Raw genomic sequence first — 19123 nt, 5'->3', positions numbered from 1 at the left:
CTTGATCCTGCCCTCCAATCCTAACCCCTAAAACAAACAAACCAAAAACCCCCACAAATACATAAAATAATATATTTATCGTAAATATAGAAATATATATTTATTGTAAATATAAAATAGATTTATTTTATTGTAAATAATATATTTATTGTAAATAAGATCGTATATTTAGTGTAAAAAAAATATTTAGAGTAAATAAAATATTTATTGTAAATAAAATAATATATAATAAAAAAATCATAAAAAATAATTGCAATACAAAATTGTCATTTTATTACATTATTCGTATTACATTATAAACATTATGTATAATATTATGTGCTGTCTTTACATCATCATTTATGTTTTTATGATTTCTTTTTATGACTGCAAATATAATTATTTGCAAAAAATATATTTCTACTCAGTTTACTGTGGCAAATAACTTATTGTACTGTTATTATTTTAGGTACCATCTTATTGCATGTAACCCTTATACTCTATATTTTAATTATTTTTGTGTTACTCTTATTTTGTTCTTTAATTTTGGAGCAATCTGGCAAGAGAGTTTAATTTGGGATGAATAAAGTATCCTCCCCTCTGCTGGGATCACGATCATAATAATAATAATGATTCTGATTGTTTTTGCTATCCAGATCTTACTCACTTGAACAACATAAACTGGAGGTTTTATGTAGACAAAAGACACAACTGGATTACCTGATCTTTTTGCATCCAGAAATATGAAAATAGAGGATTTCTGAACGATTAAATAGTGTTTTTTTGGAATATTGCAAAGCATCCTGGTACATGTAGTCAAGCTCTACAAGCATGTCAACTCAAGCTTTTTGGGTCAGCATAACATGCATTAAGGATTTTAGTGCTTCAACTTGACTACATTACCCAGCAACACTGATTGGATCTGTACATTAAATATGGGAAAAATCCATAGCCCCAGAAAGCTTTACACTTAGCCCTACTGTTAATTAAGTTATATAGAGAGAAGTCTCCTGTCAGTAAGGAGCGACTAGAAGGGACAGTAACACATTTCAATAAAGATATTATTTGAATTTGATGAACCCAAAACATGAAAACATTCATGACACGAGGGAGTGAGAAAGAATACAATCAAATGTTCATGGGATGTTTTCCTAATGTTCTTGGTTGAGCTGTAAAAACAAGTATTTAATTGGTCTTTTGATTGTAAAAGTAGGTTTCATCCCGCTCTAGATTTATAAACGTGACAGAGTGGGAGAAAAAGGTATTAAAGGGTATGAAGTCACAGGCAAAATTAAGGATTAGTCAATAAGCATTGAATGATATGCTAAATGATATGTCAATGCTGTGTTTACAACTTGTTTTCTGCTGCCCCCCAGTGGACAAAAATGGTTATTGCAGGCTTAATAAAAAAAAAAACGTCAACCAAACATTCTGCTGAAGTCCTTTATTTTAATTTGCTGACAAATAGAGGCGATGTACAACACAAACCTCAAACTTAAGTGTTCTTTGACCAATTTATTCTGACAGAAGGCTTTGATATTTTAAGGACAGAGCCCAATTTAAAACGGGGAACATAAACGTTCATGAAGCTTTCAGGGCTGTTTGTGTTCTGAAAAACTCAGATTTCAAATGATCCTCGTCCTGCGAAATAAAAGCCTATTTCAATAATTTAAATACAAATGTTTCGTTTCAAACCAACTTTTATAACAAACCAATAAAACTGATTGTGTTGACACATGGCTTAAAATAAGATCCAACATTAATACTGAACTTTAGAGCCGCCATGTATCAAACTTGGAGAAGGAACGCAGCTTTTCCAGCCTTTCTATAACAGCAAAATGTCTGCACTGGCATTAGCATAACATGCTAATTCAGGGGGCAACTGTTAAAACAAATCCAAATAAAACTTTCTGCCCCCATAAATAAAAAGCTGCAGAGAACTAAATTGCGGGGTGGTAACCTGCAGCACTGGGCTACCATCACACTTCAGGTAACGTTGCTTTCTGTTGGGATTCTCTGATCATAAAACATTTGATATAGCGCACAGAATACATCACATCCATGACGTGCTTCTGTTAAGTGCCGTCATGTGCTGCTTTAATTGCCGTTGTCGGAGGAGCTGGGCCAGGGCTCGGAGCTGCGCCTGCTCAGGGTGGGGCGCCACATGCTCCACGGGTTGTAGGTCCGACTCATCTCGGTGGTCGCTGGTGGTGACGGGGCGGGACTGCTGACCAGGTCGGTCAGAGTGGTCGAGTTAGTCGTTGGAGGGAAGGGGTGTAAGGCCGAATCTGCGCTTGTTGACCAAATGGAGCTGCTGAAGGGTGTGGTGGCAGACCAGGGGTTACGGGTGTTTCCAAGGAGTGACTACAAGAGAAGAAAAAACAGGTTTCACGATGGTGCAACGAGTAGGAAGACTGTAGCCCTACTCCTGTGAATTTAAGCATTGTTGTGATATTTAAAATGTTCCTGTCATTTCCTGTACATATTTATTCTCTTAGCCATTTTTTAATGTATAACTTAATTCTGTACTTAAGTTGTAGAAGCTAGAAATCAAACGGCATCCTCTAAGCTTCTGCAAACACACTGCCATGACATGACGCACTATTGTGTCCAGGTCAAAGTTCATGAACTTCATAAGAGTGTTTCTTTAAATGGTAATGGACTGTACTTATATAGCGCTTTTCTAGTCTTTGCGACCACTCACTTTTACACTACATGTCACATTCACCCATTCACACACACATTCATACACTGATGGCAGAGGCTGCTACCTAAAGTGCCCAACTGTCACTCAGCTGTGCTGCACACTTGGCTATGCCACCAGGAGCAATTTGGGGTTTAGTCTCTCGCCCAAGGACACGTCGACATGTAGCCTGAGGGAGCTGGGGATCGAACTACCGACCTTCCGACTGAAAGACGACCGACTCTACCACTTTAAGCCTGGCCTGTACGGAAACACACCTTTATAATTTGCAGATTGTGGTGAACCAATGCTGGATCATATTTTATGCATAAATCGTTTTCTGGTTTTCCTGCTCTTTCCTCTCGCTGCTCTGCCTGAACTCAGGGCCTGACATAAGCACTGGCCCAGCGGCTCAACGGTCTGCTTGTAACCCCCCCGGGCCAGTAGATAAAGCATTTAACTGGCCGGTGTGCCAGGAGGATCCACAGACCCACAATGTACACAATACAGTAGCCCCGAGATCCACAGTCCCGATGGACCGAACACATAACTTACTACCCAGAATCCTGCGGTAATCTCAAATCTGATGTCAACATCACTGCAGGCACTTAAGCTACTGCTGTCAACAACACGTTACACGCTAGTCGCTGCACTTGCGACAGAGCAACTGTCATTCTAGAACATGCTAATTGACGTTAGCAAGCTACCTAGTCAAATGTTTTTTAGTCCGCATTTTTTGAGAGCACAGAGTGAACTGACCGCTGTGCATGCAGAGTCTGTGTGTCACCTGCCTGTAAACTGTAAACATGTGCCTGTCGGATGATCGAGGCAAACAGGCAGTTACGCGAGGTGCCTATAAGTGTGTGTATTCCCGTTATCAGCGGCACCTCCTCCCGGTGCATGTTAACGCTGTGGCTACATAAATGGACAGTTCACGGAGTAGACATGCCGCAGACTGTTAACTTTTAACAGCTACTCCTGCAGCACACACGCAGCGTGAGGTTGTGTGTGTGCCCACAGAAAGTCGGAGACGGTAAGCAAACCTCTTTATTTATACCCGTATGATTATTTTGGTCTATTTTAGTTTAGAATAGTTCCACAATTGAACACATATTTAGTAATAAGAACCCTTACATTGTTCACTTGTTGATGACTTGATTGATTGACTTGTTGTTAGCTAGTTAACTGAACTAGTGCAGGTGTAGGCCGGTTACACATCAGGGAGTACAGAACACAGGAGATTTAAAGCAGCACTGACAAGGACTGTGACGCCGGGTACAATTAAAACAGCAAGGTTACAGTGGGCTCAACCCTGTGGTGCAAAGAAAATCCAACTCTGTACAAAAAACAACCCAGAGTGAGTGTGCGCTACAAGAACAATCTCGTTGACATGGTTATCGGCCATTAACCACATCCTGTTTCCTGTTTCATAAACAACCTCGACGGAAACCTTTGCCGGAGACTTAAAAAATAAAATGAGGGTTATTACTGCAGTCGGGGCGGTGGGCGAGCTGGAGCTGCTGGGCCAGGAGTGCAGAGAGTCGCTGCTCGCCATGTCCCAGATGGACGAGGGAACAGTGGTGAACTCAGGCCAGCTCTGCTGAGGCTCCGACGACTTCGGGAGATTCATTCCACTGAAAACTACAAACAACAAACACTTCAGTATGAATGCAGCCGACAAACCACAAACTATTAGACCAGTTCCTCTACATTCTTCTGTTTGGCTGTAAACACTACCTCCTGTCAGGTTGAAGGAGTTGTTGGGTCCAAAAGCTGAGAATGAGTTGGCAGAAGGGAAGTTTGGACTTCCAGCTGTGTCAATGGGGCTCCATAATCCAGAGCTATGGCAGCGAGAAATACAAACACAATATTAAAGATTGATTTGTCTTTTTGTTGTAAACCTGGGCTGTAATTGTTCAGATTTTAGGGTCTTAATGACAAACGGGTGCAAAGAACTGCTCCATTTGATCGCTTCAGACAGACGGTCTTTAGTGGCTGGAATGTAAGCTGTCCTGATCAACGTAGGCCTATTAAACATGCTTGTTTTGGCCGCTGACAGGTTCAGAATGTAATTCACAACATTAAAGAAAAGATCCCTTATTAGCAAATAAAAAAAATGTTGAGGTAAGATCCTAAAAACAGCTTTTAAATCGTCCTCTTCAAAGCCACCAGACTCCATTAGCAAATACAGTAATTTTACCTCGCAGAATAAGGGAGTTACTCACCTACTGCTGCCTCGATTGGTTAGATTATTTGTTGTTGTGTGACACGTGTATTAAAACACAAGCTCGTTACCAACACAACACAATAACACAAACAACTAACCAATCAGGGCAGCAGTACACTTAAGACAGCAAGCCTGTGTTCTGCTCGGTAAAATTGACATTTTTATCAATGGAGTCTGGTGGCTGTAAAAATTGCCCTTACCTGAAACAGTTTTAAAAACAATCTGAGTCTGTCAGATGCAAAACAAGCACTTTTTGTGGATAACTCTGGAGCTGTTACAGCCGGTCTGCAGCTGCCAGTTTAAGTTATTTACAATTCAAAAACGTTTTAATATATTAAATTGTCATTGAGACCCTAAAGATGTTTGAAAAGGGGGGTCCAGGTTAATAATGAATTACCATTCAAGCTGATCCAAGTATCAGTATGATGTGTGGATGTAAATGTTATTTTCTCACTCTACCTTTCAGAGCTGTCACTTTCCACTGATGTCATATGTGCCAGACTCTTTCCCTGGGAGTCAGTTTTACCTGGACCAGATCCACCTGAGCAGAATACAAAGCACTCAATCAAACAATGAGATAATAAGAACAATGCCCGTGCTTTGAAGTGTTTCACTTTCATACCTGGACTTTTATCATATCCAGCAGCTACAGCAGCAAAGGTGGGGTTCCCATTTTTTCCTGGTAGAGGGGTGGCTGGAGACAATTTATTTCCTGGGGCCTTCTTCTGGTTTCCCTCGCTGCAGAAATTCAACAAGATGCTGGGTTGGTTTTTTGGTATGGTTCAAAAAATAAATATTTATTTAAACAAAAAATGTTGAACTATTGAACCCACTAAAAAATAAGAGCACTAAAACAACCAAGTATGAAACAAGAAAAACACAACAAAGAAATCCCTATTTTTAAATCATTTATAACTTGAAGGTCACTTTTAAAGAATCCCCCCTCCAGTGAACATCCAGTGTTTAACCTTGTAAACATCTCCATGTGGTGTTTTTCATGTGCTACAAGACATATCAGGGACAACATCAGCAGTCATCTCCATGGCTGGGCCTGTCTGCTTTTAACCTGCAGTGTACCAAGGACAGGCTGAACAACACGTTTCGAGATTGGCAGGTTTGAGACGTCACAAACCTAAGGAGCCAATCCCGTTAATGGACGGGGTGACGCTATGCATATCATTATGTGTAACCTATGGCAACCACTTCGGCGATGTGCAAGCCAGCTGTGACAGTCATCGTAATTTTTAAAAACTCACTACTGACAACTAACGTTAACATTACTACTGCTAATTACTACATTTCAAGCTAGCTAACTTCAACAAGTTGTCTCTAAACGATGGCAGAGACGCGTTTCGTTTTCAGCTGTAATTTTACAAAAGGAGAAACGTCGACATAGTGGGCAGGAATTTTTAATGAGGGAGAAGAAGGAGACGCCTCGGGAGGATTTTGACAAGGTGATTAAACATACTTTGCAGAAAAAGCATGTCAGACACAATTTATTATTTCAGGCAGAGCATTTTATACGTCTTAAAACAGGACTGGAGCTGCTCTTTAAAAATTAGAGACCCAAGACAACAACGACAAAATACAATTATTAAAGATTTTATTTCATCACCTGGAGAAAAGAGGTTGAGACTTGATTCCTAATAGACAAGACATTAGGTTATGTGGTTCTGGGTAGCACCAATAAATATTAATTTGTAAACGCAATTAGTTAACTTAAGTTAATCTCTGTTGGTGCCACCCAGTGCGGCGCAGTGGAGCCTGAGATCATAATTTTATTGGTGAAAAGGGATTTAAAAAAACAAACATCCACAATTTGAGGAGAAGTTACATTTTTTAAGATGGAGTTGGGTTGATTTAACACCTGGGTTAAAAAAGGACCTTTGGCTTGTGACAGATACAAGATATGAAAATAGTAGTTGTTGTATGTTGTTTTTTAAGTGAATCCATATTTAACGTAGGGCATACCTGTTACTGTTGAGTACGCTGCTGTAGGAGCCTCTGAACAGTAAGCTGGGGGAGGTGGGTGGAGGCGAGCAGGTCCCCGCTGTGACGGATCTCTTCAGGAAAGGGTCTGCGTTTATCGTCTGGAGGGAGATCTGCTGAAGACTGTCAGCTTCTGTATTTGGAGGACAGGAGAAAGTCAGATCTGTGACAGAGCTTAATCAAAGAGCAGAACAGAAACAGAAAAGGACGGTTTCAGTTCTCAACTTACGGACGCTGTTTTTGGAAAGCGGTACGTCCCACTCTGGAGACGCACACTCCTTCTCCCCCTCGGAGCTGCTGCTGTGGCCGAGCTCGGGCACCGAGCCGCTGGTGAACAGTTTGGATAGCAGAGAGGGGCGCCCTTCTTCCAGCTTCCCGTCTACTGTGAAAACAATGGTGTCACAAACAGATGTAGAAGAGAAGCAAAACGCGACAACACTGAAGTGAACACCGGAGAAACTCACATCTCTGCTTCTGTACGGGCCTGCTCTTCGGGATGTTGGTGAGAGGGAACAGAGCTTTGGATGTGAAGCTCTTGCGTTGTTTGTTCTCCAGGGGTGTCACATATGGCAGCTCCAGAGAACTGAGAGGAATAAAGATTAGTTAAAAAGAAAGCAATAAGAAAAAGATGAGAGCCTTCCCCTGCAGCTTGATAAACACACCTGGATTTCTCTGCTTGGTTCTCTTTCTTTGTGGCTCCTGGTTTCTTGGTTTTGGGTTTGATCAAGAAATGTGAAGGTTCCTCTTTCGCTTTTACAGTTGTTACTGTCCTTCCTTTCTTTTTCACAGGTTCCTGGGAAAAATAAAGAGAAAAATTAATAACATGTACAACAATGCAGTAGATTCAGGAGCTACTTTGGGTCAAAATGGTATATATATACATATTAGTCTTTAGAGGTAAAGACTCTTCTGTTTCTTATGGAAAAGGGGCCTTTTATGTCCAGCTAAAAGTAATGAATCTTTAATCTATATATCACCACTTGAGTTTTCCCTGTGTCTCACAATCTAAAGCCCTAGCAGAGAGCGTCAGAGCAGCAAACAGGCTGCATCAGCTGCCGTCCCTTTCTATAACCCTTCTCTGCTTCTATCACAGTTAGCTTTGTGTTTATTCTGAGACTCTGTTTACATAATTAACAGCCTGTCAATCTTCTGCGCCGACATCGTCCTGTGTATAACGACAGAACAATGCTGTTGACTGTGATTGCCTCTTCAAATGACGACCCTCTCAGGAGCCGGATGGATGACAGTCTTTTGACTTGTGCGTCAGAATCATTTGCATGGGAGGAAAAAACATGAAGAGGATGGAAAACTACAAACTACTTGTTTTGTCATTTTTAAGACCCTGCCATGTTGCGGTTGTTTTGAGAGTGTGCTTTAGGTGATGGAGACGTTGCGTGCATCCTGGTGATGTTTTTCATTCCTAATGATTGTTTGGCAGAGCTCCAAAAGGCAATAAACTAAAATAACATTGCTAATGTAAATAGCTGTGTCTTAATTCAGGGGCTGCAGCCTTCGAAGGCGGCAGTCTATGGAGGATGGGCTATTCATAGCCTGCGTAGACCGCTACAGCCAAACGGAAATGAGACGGTCTGAGACGGAGGGTTTCATAGCAGACGTTTTGGTGAGGTCACAGATCTATAGCTTTTGTTGATGTGATTCATGGTCCATGGATAGTCAACAGCTCAGCGTTGGAGTTGGACTACAACATTTAGCATACCTCTTTGAGGCTTGTCTCCACGTCGGGGTTGGAGGTCTCTGTAGTTGTGGAGGAGCTGTCGTCGTTGTCAGCCAGGTTATCTTTCAGCTCGTCTCCCTGAGTCTTTACTGTGGATTTCTTCTCTTTCTCCTCCTTCTTCCTCTGGGCTTTTGTTTTGCCCCGCAGCTTCCCTTTGGATTCCAACACTGTGAACATTAACACACATGTCAAAGATCAGTGAATGATTACAGAGACTCTTTGCCCTGCTACTTTCCCTTTATAAAAACAAATGAACCTTTGTTTTGTATTGACTGAGCGCTCTGTTCCTGTACAGTCTCTCCGCTGAGTGACTCTGGACGGTCGAGGTCGTTGTCCATGGCTCCAATCAGATTGTTGTACTCTGTGTCCTCAGGACCTTGGCCTCTCTGCGGCAGCGACGGCGCGGCTAAACTTTGGCTCGGGAGGTCCAGTTGTTTGATGCTCCGAGCCTTGCGGTTGGTTAGCTGGCACGCAGCGGGAGGGCCTTCTTGTCCTGAGGCTGTACTTCCTTTGCTCAGCTGGGAGGAAGTAGCTTGCATAGATGGGCGGCTGAAGCTGGGCCTGGACCTCTTATCTTGGCTGTCAGAGTCGGAGAAGGTGCGGCCGTTGCTCTGTCGGCCTCCACCTCGAGCTGCTCCGTTACTGGACGCGTATCCTCCTCTGGAGTTCTGGGCTGAGTCGCCGTAATCGTTAAACCTGAAAGGTTAAAGAAAAGTTCAATTACACTGCACATGCTGCTTCTTACAGAGACTTTCCTTACATCTCTTCACTAACGGCCTGTAAAGATACGTTTCTTTTTTGGGGCAGTTGTTTTCCTGTGAAATTCTGAAACAGAACGAAGTGAAGCTCAATTAAATGTTGACGAGTTAATTGTGACATCATTGAAGTTAAACCTTTGTAACAATCTGCTAAAAATGACCTCCCTGATCCCAGAAGCTCGACACACCAACATGACTCTAAAGGAGCACCAACAAAATCTGCTACTGAAATGCATCGTGCGTTTAGTTTTTTGCCTGTATTAGATAGGACAGCTGGAGAGAGACAGGGAAAAGCATGGAGTGGGGGGTGACATGCACCAAATGATCGGCAGACCGGGAGTCGAGCCTGCGATCAGTGGGTCGAGGACTGTAGCCTCTGTACACGGGGCGCCTGCTCTACCGACTGAGCTAAACCAGCGCCCCAAGCATTATGTTTTTTGAAGCGTTTCAAGCCTCCTATTAAAAAGTTGTTCCCACACATACTTCTAGTCTTCATGTTTCTGACGACAGCATGAAGCCTCGTCAGAAGACAACTTGAAACTGTAAGCTGATTCAATGATTTGATCAAAAAAGATTATCAAGATATGTTTTGATTTATAGATCTATAGATCTATAGTGACTGAGGTTCAAGCCTCATTTCTTTTTCTTGTCGATCATTAAACTGAATATCTTTGGTTTCAGACTGTAAGACAACCTCAGACCGTCACAACTTCAAATTAAAATATTCATTAGTTGAAATGTTTTCTGCAGATTGTTTTCACAATCATCCAGTAATTGTTACGAATGAGTGAGAACATTTTGGAAATAAATGCTAATCACAATTTCCAAGAGCCAAAAGTGACATCTTCAAATTGCTTCTTTTGTCTCCTGAAAAGTAAAACCCAAATTATTCTTTATCTACTTTCATATATGACAAAGAAAAGCATCAAATTCTCACATTAAGGAAGCTGGAACAAAAAATGATACCAGGATAAACTGGTTATAAAAACAATTATTATTTTTTCCACTGACTTCTCAGTTCATTGACAAATCGTTGCAGCGCCAAAGGATAGAAAAGATAACAAATCAGGTTATACTTAATTGCAAGTCTCATTATAGAGCAGCACACAAATAAAGATTTCAGTCTACACTAGTTTAAAGTGGAAATAAGTTTTGTTTGACTTTAGACTTTAATGTCTGCAGAGGGGAAGTTCTTTTTGTGCTGCTGTTGTCACGCTGTTGTGTTTTGCTGCTGCTATAAGATTAAACTAAACTAAAAGGTTAGAATCACATATTCTCCTGGTTGAACAGCCATGCAACATGCAAAGTGGACCAAAGGGCCAGTGATAAGAGCCAACTAGTGGTTTCAGTACCAGATACTGCAAAAACTGTGGGCAGTGGTTAGCCGCAGATACTTCACGGCAGCCAACATACTTTAACTATCTGTCTGTTAAAGCCTTTTAAATACAGCTAATCAATTAACAAGTCTGTCGAGCCGTTTCAACAACAGCAAACAGACACACTCCGGCTGTTTCAGAGGGGATTAAAGTGTTGTTAATATCAGAACCATCATTTCTTTCCGTACTTTGATGATATAATAAAGTTTGATATTGGAACCATTGCCTGAGATGTGACTCAGCAGTCTCCCGCTCAGACTTACTTTGAATCACTGTGAATCTGCACAATTTCCCTGAGATTAAACGGCCTCCCGGTCTCCATGGTGGAGTTGGACTCCACTGACACACGTCTCTTGAAAGGCTCCCAGATGCTCTGAGCCTCCAGGTAGGCCGTGGCGATCACCAACAGAAACATGGAACTGAAGACACACAAAACAAACGTGAACAAATGTTAGTTAAAAAAAGTTGTACAAGATGAAAAAGTGTGGCGTTTAACTGCGTTCGGCGCTCACCTCATAATGAGAGACACTATGATGTAGAGCTCCAGCTCCCAGCTCGGTCTGGGCAGGGTCTCTGCACAAGCAGCTAACATGTGGTAGGGCAACGAGGCGTTCAGGACAAACACAAACTCAGAGCCTCCACACGTCACCAGTTTCAGCTCCCGGATCACTCGAGATGAAGTGAAGTCGGGTGTAAACCTGGAAGGGAAGGAAGGGAATGTCGAAGGTTAAAAGACAAATCAAAAACCTCTTTAATCTGCTCGTAAAAGCAACCTGCGGTCGACTGATGTTGACACAAAGGACTCCGAAATACAGCCAAACTGGAAATCCTAGGACGCATCTTTGTGACCATGATGGTATAATTTGATCCCTCAGACAATAGAGAACGTATCGTTGATTTCAAGGCCCTCTGTCTCAACAAAAACAGCAAATTCACTTTAATGACGGACTGAAAAACTGTTGTGAAATGAAACATTCCTGAGGTGAGGCATGCAGGAAAAATGTTTGAGACAGTCAGCCGAGTTTCACATTTTCCTCTGATGCTCTCACTTTTAAAACACGCATTAGTCACAAAGTGAAGGAAGGGGGAAGCATCCATCTCTGTCCTTTCAACAAGATCAAATATCCTTGGATACCTCACACACACACACACACACACACACACACACACAGAATAAGCAACACTGCAAACTCACTCTGCTTCAAGGCCAAGTGCGACATGTCGAGTTTGAGCTAACTTCGATCAGACGCTTGGCCCTATTTGATATTATTTTTCCCCCGGATTTTTAACAGTTCTAAGCGGCCCCTGTATGCTGTCTAGGATTATATGTTGTCCATACAGTTTGATAGGAAGTGCAGGTATACTGAAGGCTATTAAGGCATCTTAAGAGAAGAAAGTCAAAGTATAAAGTAAAAAGTCTTGTGCCTGGCCCTCACACTCCTCCTTAGTACGCAGGATGTTTACCGAGCTAAAATAACACTACCTGTGTGTGTGTACTTTGGTAAACAAAAGCTGTCACTTCGGCATTTTTTTTCCGACATACTTTACAACAGTAAGCTATTTATAATCAGAAAACTAATCAGTCAGGTGTGGCTTCCATTTGATGCACGTGTTCAGGATAAGACCTCCACAGGTGTTCCTTTTTGAGGATGATTAGACGTCTGCTCAGGTTAAAGTTCAGCTCATTAGAGCAGCTACATTAAAGCTGCTGTGAGGAGTTTTTCACTGCTTATGAGACTGAAATCAAGTCTGATGACTCTATATGAGCTACAAGAGCAAACCAGACCATCAGCGACAAGATCGATTATTTCTATACGGTTATTTCAAGTCAACACATCTTTGAAAAAGGCCTATCATGTGCTGCAACCACACTTCAGGTCGCAAAAAGAATCATACAGGAGTAAGGGCCCTATCAGTTTACACCCACACGGCTCTGATGAGTGGAGGTGTGGCAGAGCTGTGTGGGCTTTTAAAACATGATACTTGAGCTACAATCTCAGTGCAAGTTAATCAATCCGATGACAGTTAGAACAACAGTTTTCAGTAAGTTCTTTGTTTCCTGGAAGATTTTTAGTTTCTTATTTGTGTCACTGCAAAAAGGATTTTAACAATTTCTGAGTGAAAGTTTGTACTTTTTATATATATATATATATATATATATATATCGATAGATATATATATTTTGATCTTTATTTTTTACCCTCTGTGTGCTGATTCTTTCCTATTGTATTGTACTGTATAAGCTGCTGGAGACTGAATTTCCCAGAGGGAGTCATCCCAAAGGGATCAATAAAGTTGAGTCTAAGTCTCTAAGTCTAAGTCTAAGTCTAAGTCTAAGTCTAAGTCTAAGTGACACCTTTGCTTTTAGAATGATGAAATCTGTCACAGGAACCGAGCAGGAAACTGTTTTAACACGTCACAATGCTCTACAGGGGGAAATAAACTTATTCTGTGCTTTCACTGAATTGTACCGCCAAGCTCGTTTTTATTTGGTTCTTAATTCTCCAAAGTTGAGGATAGTTCCAAAAACGTTAGAGACCACTGATCGTGCAGAGAGTGAAAGTCACAGCGAGAGGAGCAGAGGGGAAGCTTTGCTGTGAAGTTCTCAGTTCAGCAGTAACAGTGTAGTTTATATTCACAGTTTGTAAAAACCAAAGTTAAACTTTTGTGTTGTTTTCTAATTGCTGTTAAAGTTAAATCACATTTAAGTCAATAAACCCGACTACCATAAGTGTGTACTTTCTGCCATGGAAACTAAAGTAAAGAAAAGTACCTAACACCAAAAAGGTGGAGTAGAGTTGAGCCGTACCACGCACAGTGAGCAAACACAGCCTCACATTAACATACAGCCACTGCAGAGCCTTTGATAACAGACATCACTGTTAAAAACACAACTCTGGACAGGCAGATAATTACATCACATCTCAATGCTGAAATATGTCGATTTACAGCCCCAGAGTTGGATGCACTCTGACTTTCTGATAAACAAGATTGAGGAAAAGGAAAAGGAAATGTTTGTCTATGATTTAGGGGTTAACTTGAACTTTAACTGATGAAGAAAAAACACAAGTCCTGAGGGAACGAGCAGAAGCAGCAGAGAGACAGAGAGCCAATTCATCCTCTTACTGAAGGCTTACTCAGCCAGAGAGGCTGAGGACAAGTATTAATAGAGCCTGTGGCTGATGGGGAGGTCACACACACACACACACACACACACACACACACACACACACACACACACACACACACACACACACACACACACACACTGGTCGCTATAAGAATACAGACATGAGAATAAGGGTTAACAGTGTTTCCCATTAATTACCTCGACTTATGCGGCCTGCCATGGTCTAATCTGTCCCACCGCAGTTTCATTATGAACCGAAAATATTTTTACACTTCCGTTCCCATTGTGATAGAAACTAAGATAAGATAAAACAAGAAGGATAAGATAGAAATCCATAATATGTACAACCGAATCAAGAAAAATCCCATCATGGACTCTTCTTCACCTACCTTAACGGACCCAGCCTTATGGCCCTGTGTCCACATAGCGCCTTTTTCTGGGCGTCAGCGTCTTTTTTTTTTATACGGAGCGTACGCGGCCGCCGAGAGAAAAAGCTCTTTTTCTCAGAGCGCTTCGCCTTTTTTTGTGCGGCCGCACCGCATCAGGCAACCAATCAGATAGTGCGCCAGTCATCACCCTGGTTACCACTGCCAAACATGGAGGAGCAACCTGTTTTGGCTGTTTCTGACCACCCGGAGCTGTATGATATGACAAACAAACAGTAGGCTCACAATATATGTTGTTGGTAAGTGTTGTGCTTTTGTCGCGACAGGAAGTCTCTGTAGCCCTCTGGTCCACAAACTGCATGTCCAAACTACACGCAAAAGAAACACTTAAACAGATAAAGAAACTGTGTGTGTGTGTGTGTGTGTGTGTGTTTGCACTTACTGGATGATGAGGTCTTTTGAAGTGTTTGGCTTAAGTGCAAATTCTTGACAGTTGAGAACTTTGAATCCATATCCTTCACAAGCTTGTCCATTGATTTCTGCTGATTTGATAGTTATGGGGAGCAGGCCGGTGTTCTCCACTCTGAAGGTTTTTTTCAGGCTGAAGTTCGGCTCCTTGACTTTTAACTCTGTAATAAGTGAAGACAGAATAAGTAATTGACATTGAATATACTGAAAAAGTGACCAAAACAGGGGGTTGTTTTCCAGTGTTTTATACTTTTTATCGCTAATCTTTCAGACACATTTAAGAGGGATTAAAAATGTGATGGACTACTACGTGATTTGTCTCTCTGATCAGGCCAACAAGTCATTAAGTTATATCTAAATTAAAGCAGTTACAGCACTGCAAACTCACTGTCTGTGCAGTCTTTCAGCAGGGCCTCTGTCATCTTGAACCTCAGAGAGCTGCCTTGTCCCGGAGGCTTCCCTGCTACTTTCAGGCTCTCTGTTGTACCTCGCCCGTGAAGTAAGATCGTGTCGATCACAGTCAGATTATTCCTAAACAGATTCCCAATAAAGCACACACAATCAGAACAGAGACGCCAATCTACTAAAGGAGTTGTTGGACATATAGAAACTGAAAGTACCTGACGATGAGGAGGGAGGAGACGCTGTGGTTGCTGATGGGAGTGAACCTCACGCTGAACGACTTGACCTCTCCAGGCAGCAGGAGGAGGTTGTACACAAAGGGTCTGGTTGATCCCTCTACGAAGCCCGTGCTGCTCTTCATTAGGGACGTCTGCCAAACAAACAGAGGGTCTGTTAGAGACAAACAGCTTCCACATGCTGCCTCCACTCAGACAAGAGCACTGTAATTAGGGATGCAATTATATGCCGAACAGCTGATTCTCTGATTTCCTGAAAAACACTGAGCTGGGAGCACTCACTTGATTTCTGTGAACCTGAAACTCCAACGTGTTTGTGTCGATGTTGATGTTGGATAAATTTCCCAATGGAAACCTGGAAAGTAGAGTCCGAGAACATCCCAATCAGAGTGTGATGAGGAGATAAAGAACAGAAATGTGCTGCGGTTGTTGAGATTTCTCACCTGTCAGCCAGCTTTCCAGAAAACACTGAGGGGTTTGGTAAAAGGGCCAAGGGGAGAACTTGGACGTAGACGAGGACGTCTGCAGGATTCTGCAGAATCACCTCCTCCTCCTGCAGAGAGACAGAGAGATTTTCACACACAGAACTTTAACAACACCTTCAAACATTCCTCAGGTGTTTGTGCGCATGTAGCAACAAGAGGAGGATTGTTTGTACTCACAGAGGAGCTGTTTGTGTTGGTCAGGGGGAACGTAATGCGCTGCGAGGAGTTGACCAGCGAGGGCCACGACAAGTGCGCTGTAATTTTAGCTTGAACGTTCTTTTGGAGGTCTGTGTTGACTTCAAAGACAGCTTCGACCCTTCAGTGAGAAAAAAAACAACTTGTGATATTCTGTAAATAGCCCTTTGGTGTGGAATCAGTAAAATTTGATAAACAAATTAAAACGATCACTGCTAATTAAAGCTGCTGAGCTTTAGAGGAGGGAAAGCAGAAGGATGAGGATGACAAATGAGAAATACAGGTCGATGAGCAGAACTGTCCAGATTAAAACTCTTACTTTTTAAACACAGTCATTGTGTTCCTTGAATTAGAGACACATGATTTCTGAGTAAATAAAAGCGTTCGTTCTGCTTAACTTGGGTCTTAAATCTGCCAAGTTTGAAATTTGTGATGCTAGCAAATTATTGTCAAATTTTAAGTTATCACAACTAAACTCTGAGAATGTGAGTACTTCAAATAGTTATCTGAGCAACAGAGAGCCTGCAGTTTATTTCTACAAAGATTGATCGCTCAATAAGTAAAGAGCTGGGGGGGGGGGGGGGGGGGCAATTTCAAGCTTCATATTTCACTCTAATACCGGTGGAGTAGCTTAGCATGATTTACAGCTAAAAAAAACTACTCATCTTTCTCGCACTGGTGCTCTGTGCAGGCCCTCATACAGCCTCTGCCTGAAACGACTCAGTCAGCTCTGTCTCTTTAAGAAACCCCGCCCCTACATGTCCACTTTCTTCTGATTGGCCAGCTCTCCGAAGCCTGCTGACACTTTGTGACGTCACAAAGTGCAGCCTGCACACTGAGCTGAGAAGCCTGGGGATTACTCCAACATACTTTAACCTACAGATTTGAAACTTCACCCACATTTTGTCTGGTAATCCAACATTGTAACATTATATATATATATATATATATGTGTCTTAAAATGTGAAACAGCCTAAAGATTCCATTTTCCCTGCAGGATAAAATCTGAATTTTAATTTTTTAAAAAGTTTTACATTACTTCTCCCATGATATAAATATTTTGTCTTTTTTTTATAATGATTGGAGATTTTGTACAGCAATAATTTGCATTTGGGATCAGTTTCTAAAACAAATCCACGTCTGGGTGGTTTGTGGAGGACAGCCCGAAGATGCAGTGCAACAAGTTTGGGGTCTATTGAGCTAAAACTGTGAGGAAAAAGGTGGAATAGTTTTACAGAGGTGAACTTTTGAGCTCTTAACACTTCAGCTCAACTGGGACACACTTGGGTGAAATTGCAAAGTTGTAGCATGTTTGATTGATTTCAAAGTTTAAAACTCTAGACAGGTGCTGCAGTGCAAGAGTTTGGCATACGACTAGGCCTGTGTGCAAAGTTTGGTATAGTCATGCTTTTTTCAAGATCAAAGGATTATGATTTTAACAGTCTACATGTACCTACAATGAATGGTAGCAACATTGAAAGAGTCCCAGGATATAAATATGAAATCATTTACATTAAAACACCATATTGAAAACCTTAACAGCAAACTTCAACAAAAAATTGTAGAAAAGTTAGAATTAAATCAGTCTTTTTGTCAGTCCTTGATTATCCCTGGACTCAGTTTATCACTCTTCTCGTAGATTAATTACTGGAGATGCCTACAAAACTCATTTATTCTGTATAACAAAGTAATACTGGAACCTACAAAACTCGCTCTACTGACTGTCTTATGCCTCAAGTCGCTCACGTTTACTCTAAACATGGAAAATCCGCCTTTCGTTTTTGTGCTCCAAATATGTGGAATTACTTGAAACACACTCTCAGGATTAACACTCTAATTGCTCTCGGATAAATGAAGGCGATGATCTCAAATCACTTCACTTCAGCTGGCAAATGTTTTTATTCAGTATTGTGTTTTTGGTTGTTTTAATTGATGATTGATTTTCAAGGCTTAAATAAAGGTTTGAATGAATTTTCATGAATAGGAAGGCATCTTCCCTCTGAGAAAAAATGAGAGAAAGAAGGAAAAAAGCAAAAACACTTAGCAGCAGCGCAGCCTGCCCCCGTATTATTCTTACTTGTGGCCTGAGCGCTCTTTCAGCTCTCTCCATCGTCTGAGGAGTTTCTGGTGGAGATCCACATCAGCGTCCCAGATATCCTCCTGTAGCACCATCCCGTGAGGCTTGGACTCGGCTGTGAAAGAAAACAATGCTCGGTTACATTTTTGTCTCTTGTTTGTGAGATCTAAAAGTTACACAAACTAAAAAAATAAACTTACATTTAAGCACAAATGGCAGCCCCACATAACAGTGATCACCACACTGCAAGCTGGCGTCAAAATAAATGTTTGCAACCTGAAAAAAAACAAAGGAAGAACATAAGTTGTGTGTTCATAAGGAGCCATGTGGGTCACAGAAAGTTGCACAGCGAGAAGAACGGCTACCTTGGATTTCCTTCTGGGCTCCAGCTCGTCTTTGTTGTTGCGCAGCCGTTTGTAATAGAAACGTATATCCTCTGTCAGGGAGCGGATCTGCTGGAGCCTCACTCTCTGCGTAAACGAGCTCTGTATGCTGAAGCTTTGATGAACAATTTTCCCCTGCAGAAAATCACACATACAGACGTGTCAAGATCTATAACACCTCAGGCAACAAGAAAGTACACTCTGTATATATGACACCTGATCTTATCATCAGCTCGAGCAGACCAGGTGTGAAAGCTCTACACAGGAATAGATCTGAATGTTACTCACTGGAAATGACGATGGTAGAATTATATGTTTTGGAGAGCTGTTTAATGTGCCCACTGCGATGAGAGCTTTCACTGGGATGGTTAATATCTGAGGGAGGAGAAAAATAAATCACAGCAGCATTAGACTGAATTCTGGTCGTGCAAATCTTTCAACAAGATGTCACCGACTACCCACCTCATAATCTGTGGTGAGGTGTATGGCGCCATCATACGTGCCCTCCAGCGCCTTCGCCACCAGTGTCACTCTGAATACTGCGTAGTAGCCGGATGCTAATATCACCTTTATGAAGACAAAAGTAGGCACATTAGTTTTTATTGTTATTATAT

At 41.6% G+C, this 19123-nt stretch overlaps 1 protein-coding gene across 2 annotated transcripts in view; it reads right to left on the bottom strand.

Annotated features, from left to right (window-relative positions):
- Positions 1-1408: 1408 nt before the first annotated feature.
- Positions 1409-19123, bottom strand: part of tmem131 (transmembrane protein 131) — a 45633-nt gene continuing 27918 nt past the window's right edge. Inside the window, exons 18-41 of one of the 2 annotated variants that reach the window (XM_069679419.1) lie at positions 18972-19076; positions 18798-18884; positions 18492-18644; positions 18327-18402; positions 18127-18241; positions 16032-16170; positions 15813-15922; positions 15652-15724; positions 15352-15503; positions 15120-15262; positions 14706-14892; positions 11260-11445; positions 11011-11166; positions 8870-9309; positions 8596-8780; positions 7541-7671; positions 7343-7461; positions 7108-7260; positions 6861-7011; positions 5512-5627; positions 5349-5430; positions 4400-4503; positions 4152-4303; positions 1409-2343 (exon numbers count right to left, since the gene is read on the bottom strand). In XM_069679419.1, coding sequence (XP_069535520.1) covers positions 2077-2343; positions 4152-4303; positions 4400-4503; positions 5349-5430; positions 5512-5627; positions 6861-7011; positions 7108-7260; positions 7343-7461; positions 7541-7671; positions 8596-8780; positions 8870-9309; positions 11011-11166; positions 11260-11445; positions 14706-14892; positions 15120-15262; positions 15352-15503; positions 15652-15724; positions 15813-15922; positions 16032-16170; positions 18127-18241; positions 18327-18402; positions 18492-18644; positions 18798-18884; positions 18972-19076 — 3582 coding nt within the window. In that variant the 3' untranslated portion in view covers positions 1409-2076. The remainder of the gene's footprint in view (positions 2344-4151; positions 4304-4399; positions 4504-5348; positions 5431-5511; positions 5628-6860; positions 7012-7107; positions 7261-7342; positions 7462-7540; positions 7672-8595; positions 8781-8869; positions 9310-11010; positions 11167-11259; positions 11446-14705; positions 14893-15119; positions 15263-15351; positions 15504-15651; positions 15725-15812; positions 15923-16031; positions 16171-18126; positions 18242-18326; positions 18403-18491; positions 18645-18797; positions 18885-18971; positions 19077-19123) is intronic. The other variant, XM_069679420.1, reaches the window with a different exon arrangement.

This window comes from Semicossyphus pulcher, unplaced genomic scaffold, assembly GCF_022749685.1.
Source record: "Semicossyphus pulcher isolate SPU_LCO1_2020_fin unplaced genomic scaffold, fSemPul1.0.p SCAF_4, whole genome shotgun sequence".
Classification (NCBI taxonomy): domain Eukaryota; kingdom Metazoa; phylum Chordata; class Actinopteri; order Labriformes; family Labridae; genus Semicossyphus; species Semicossyphus pulcher.
Note: the sequence above shows the minus strand (reverse complement) of the source record. Positions and strands in the feature narration are given on the sequence as shown.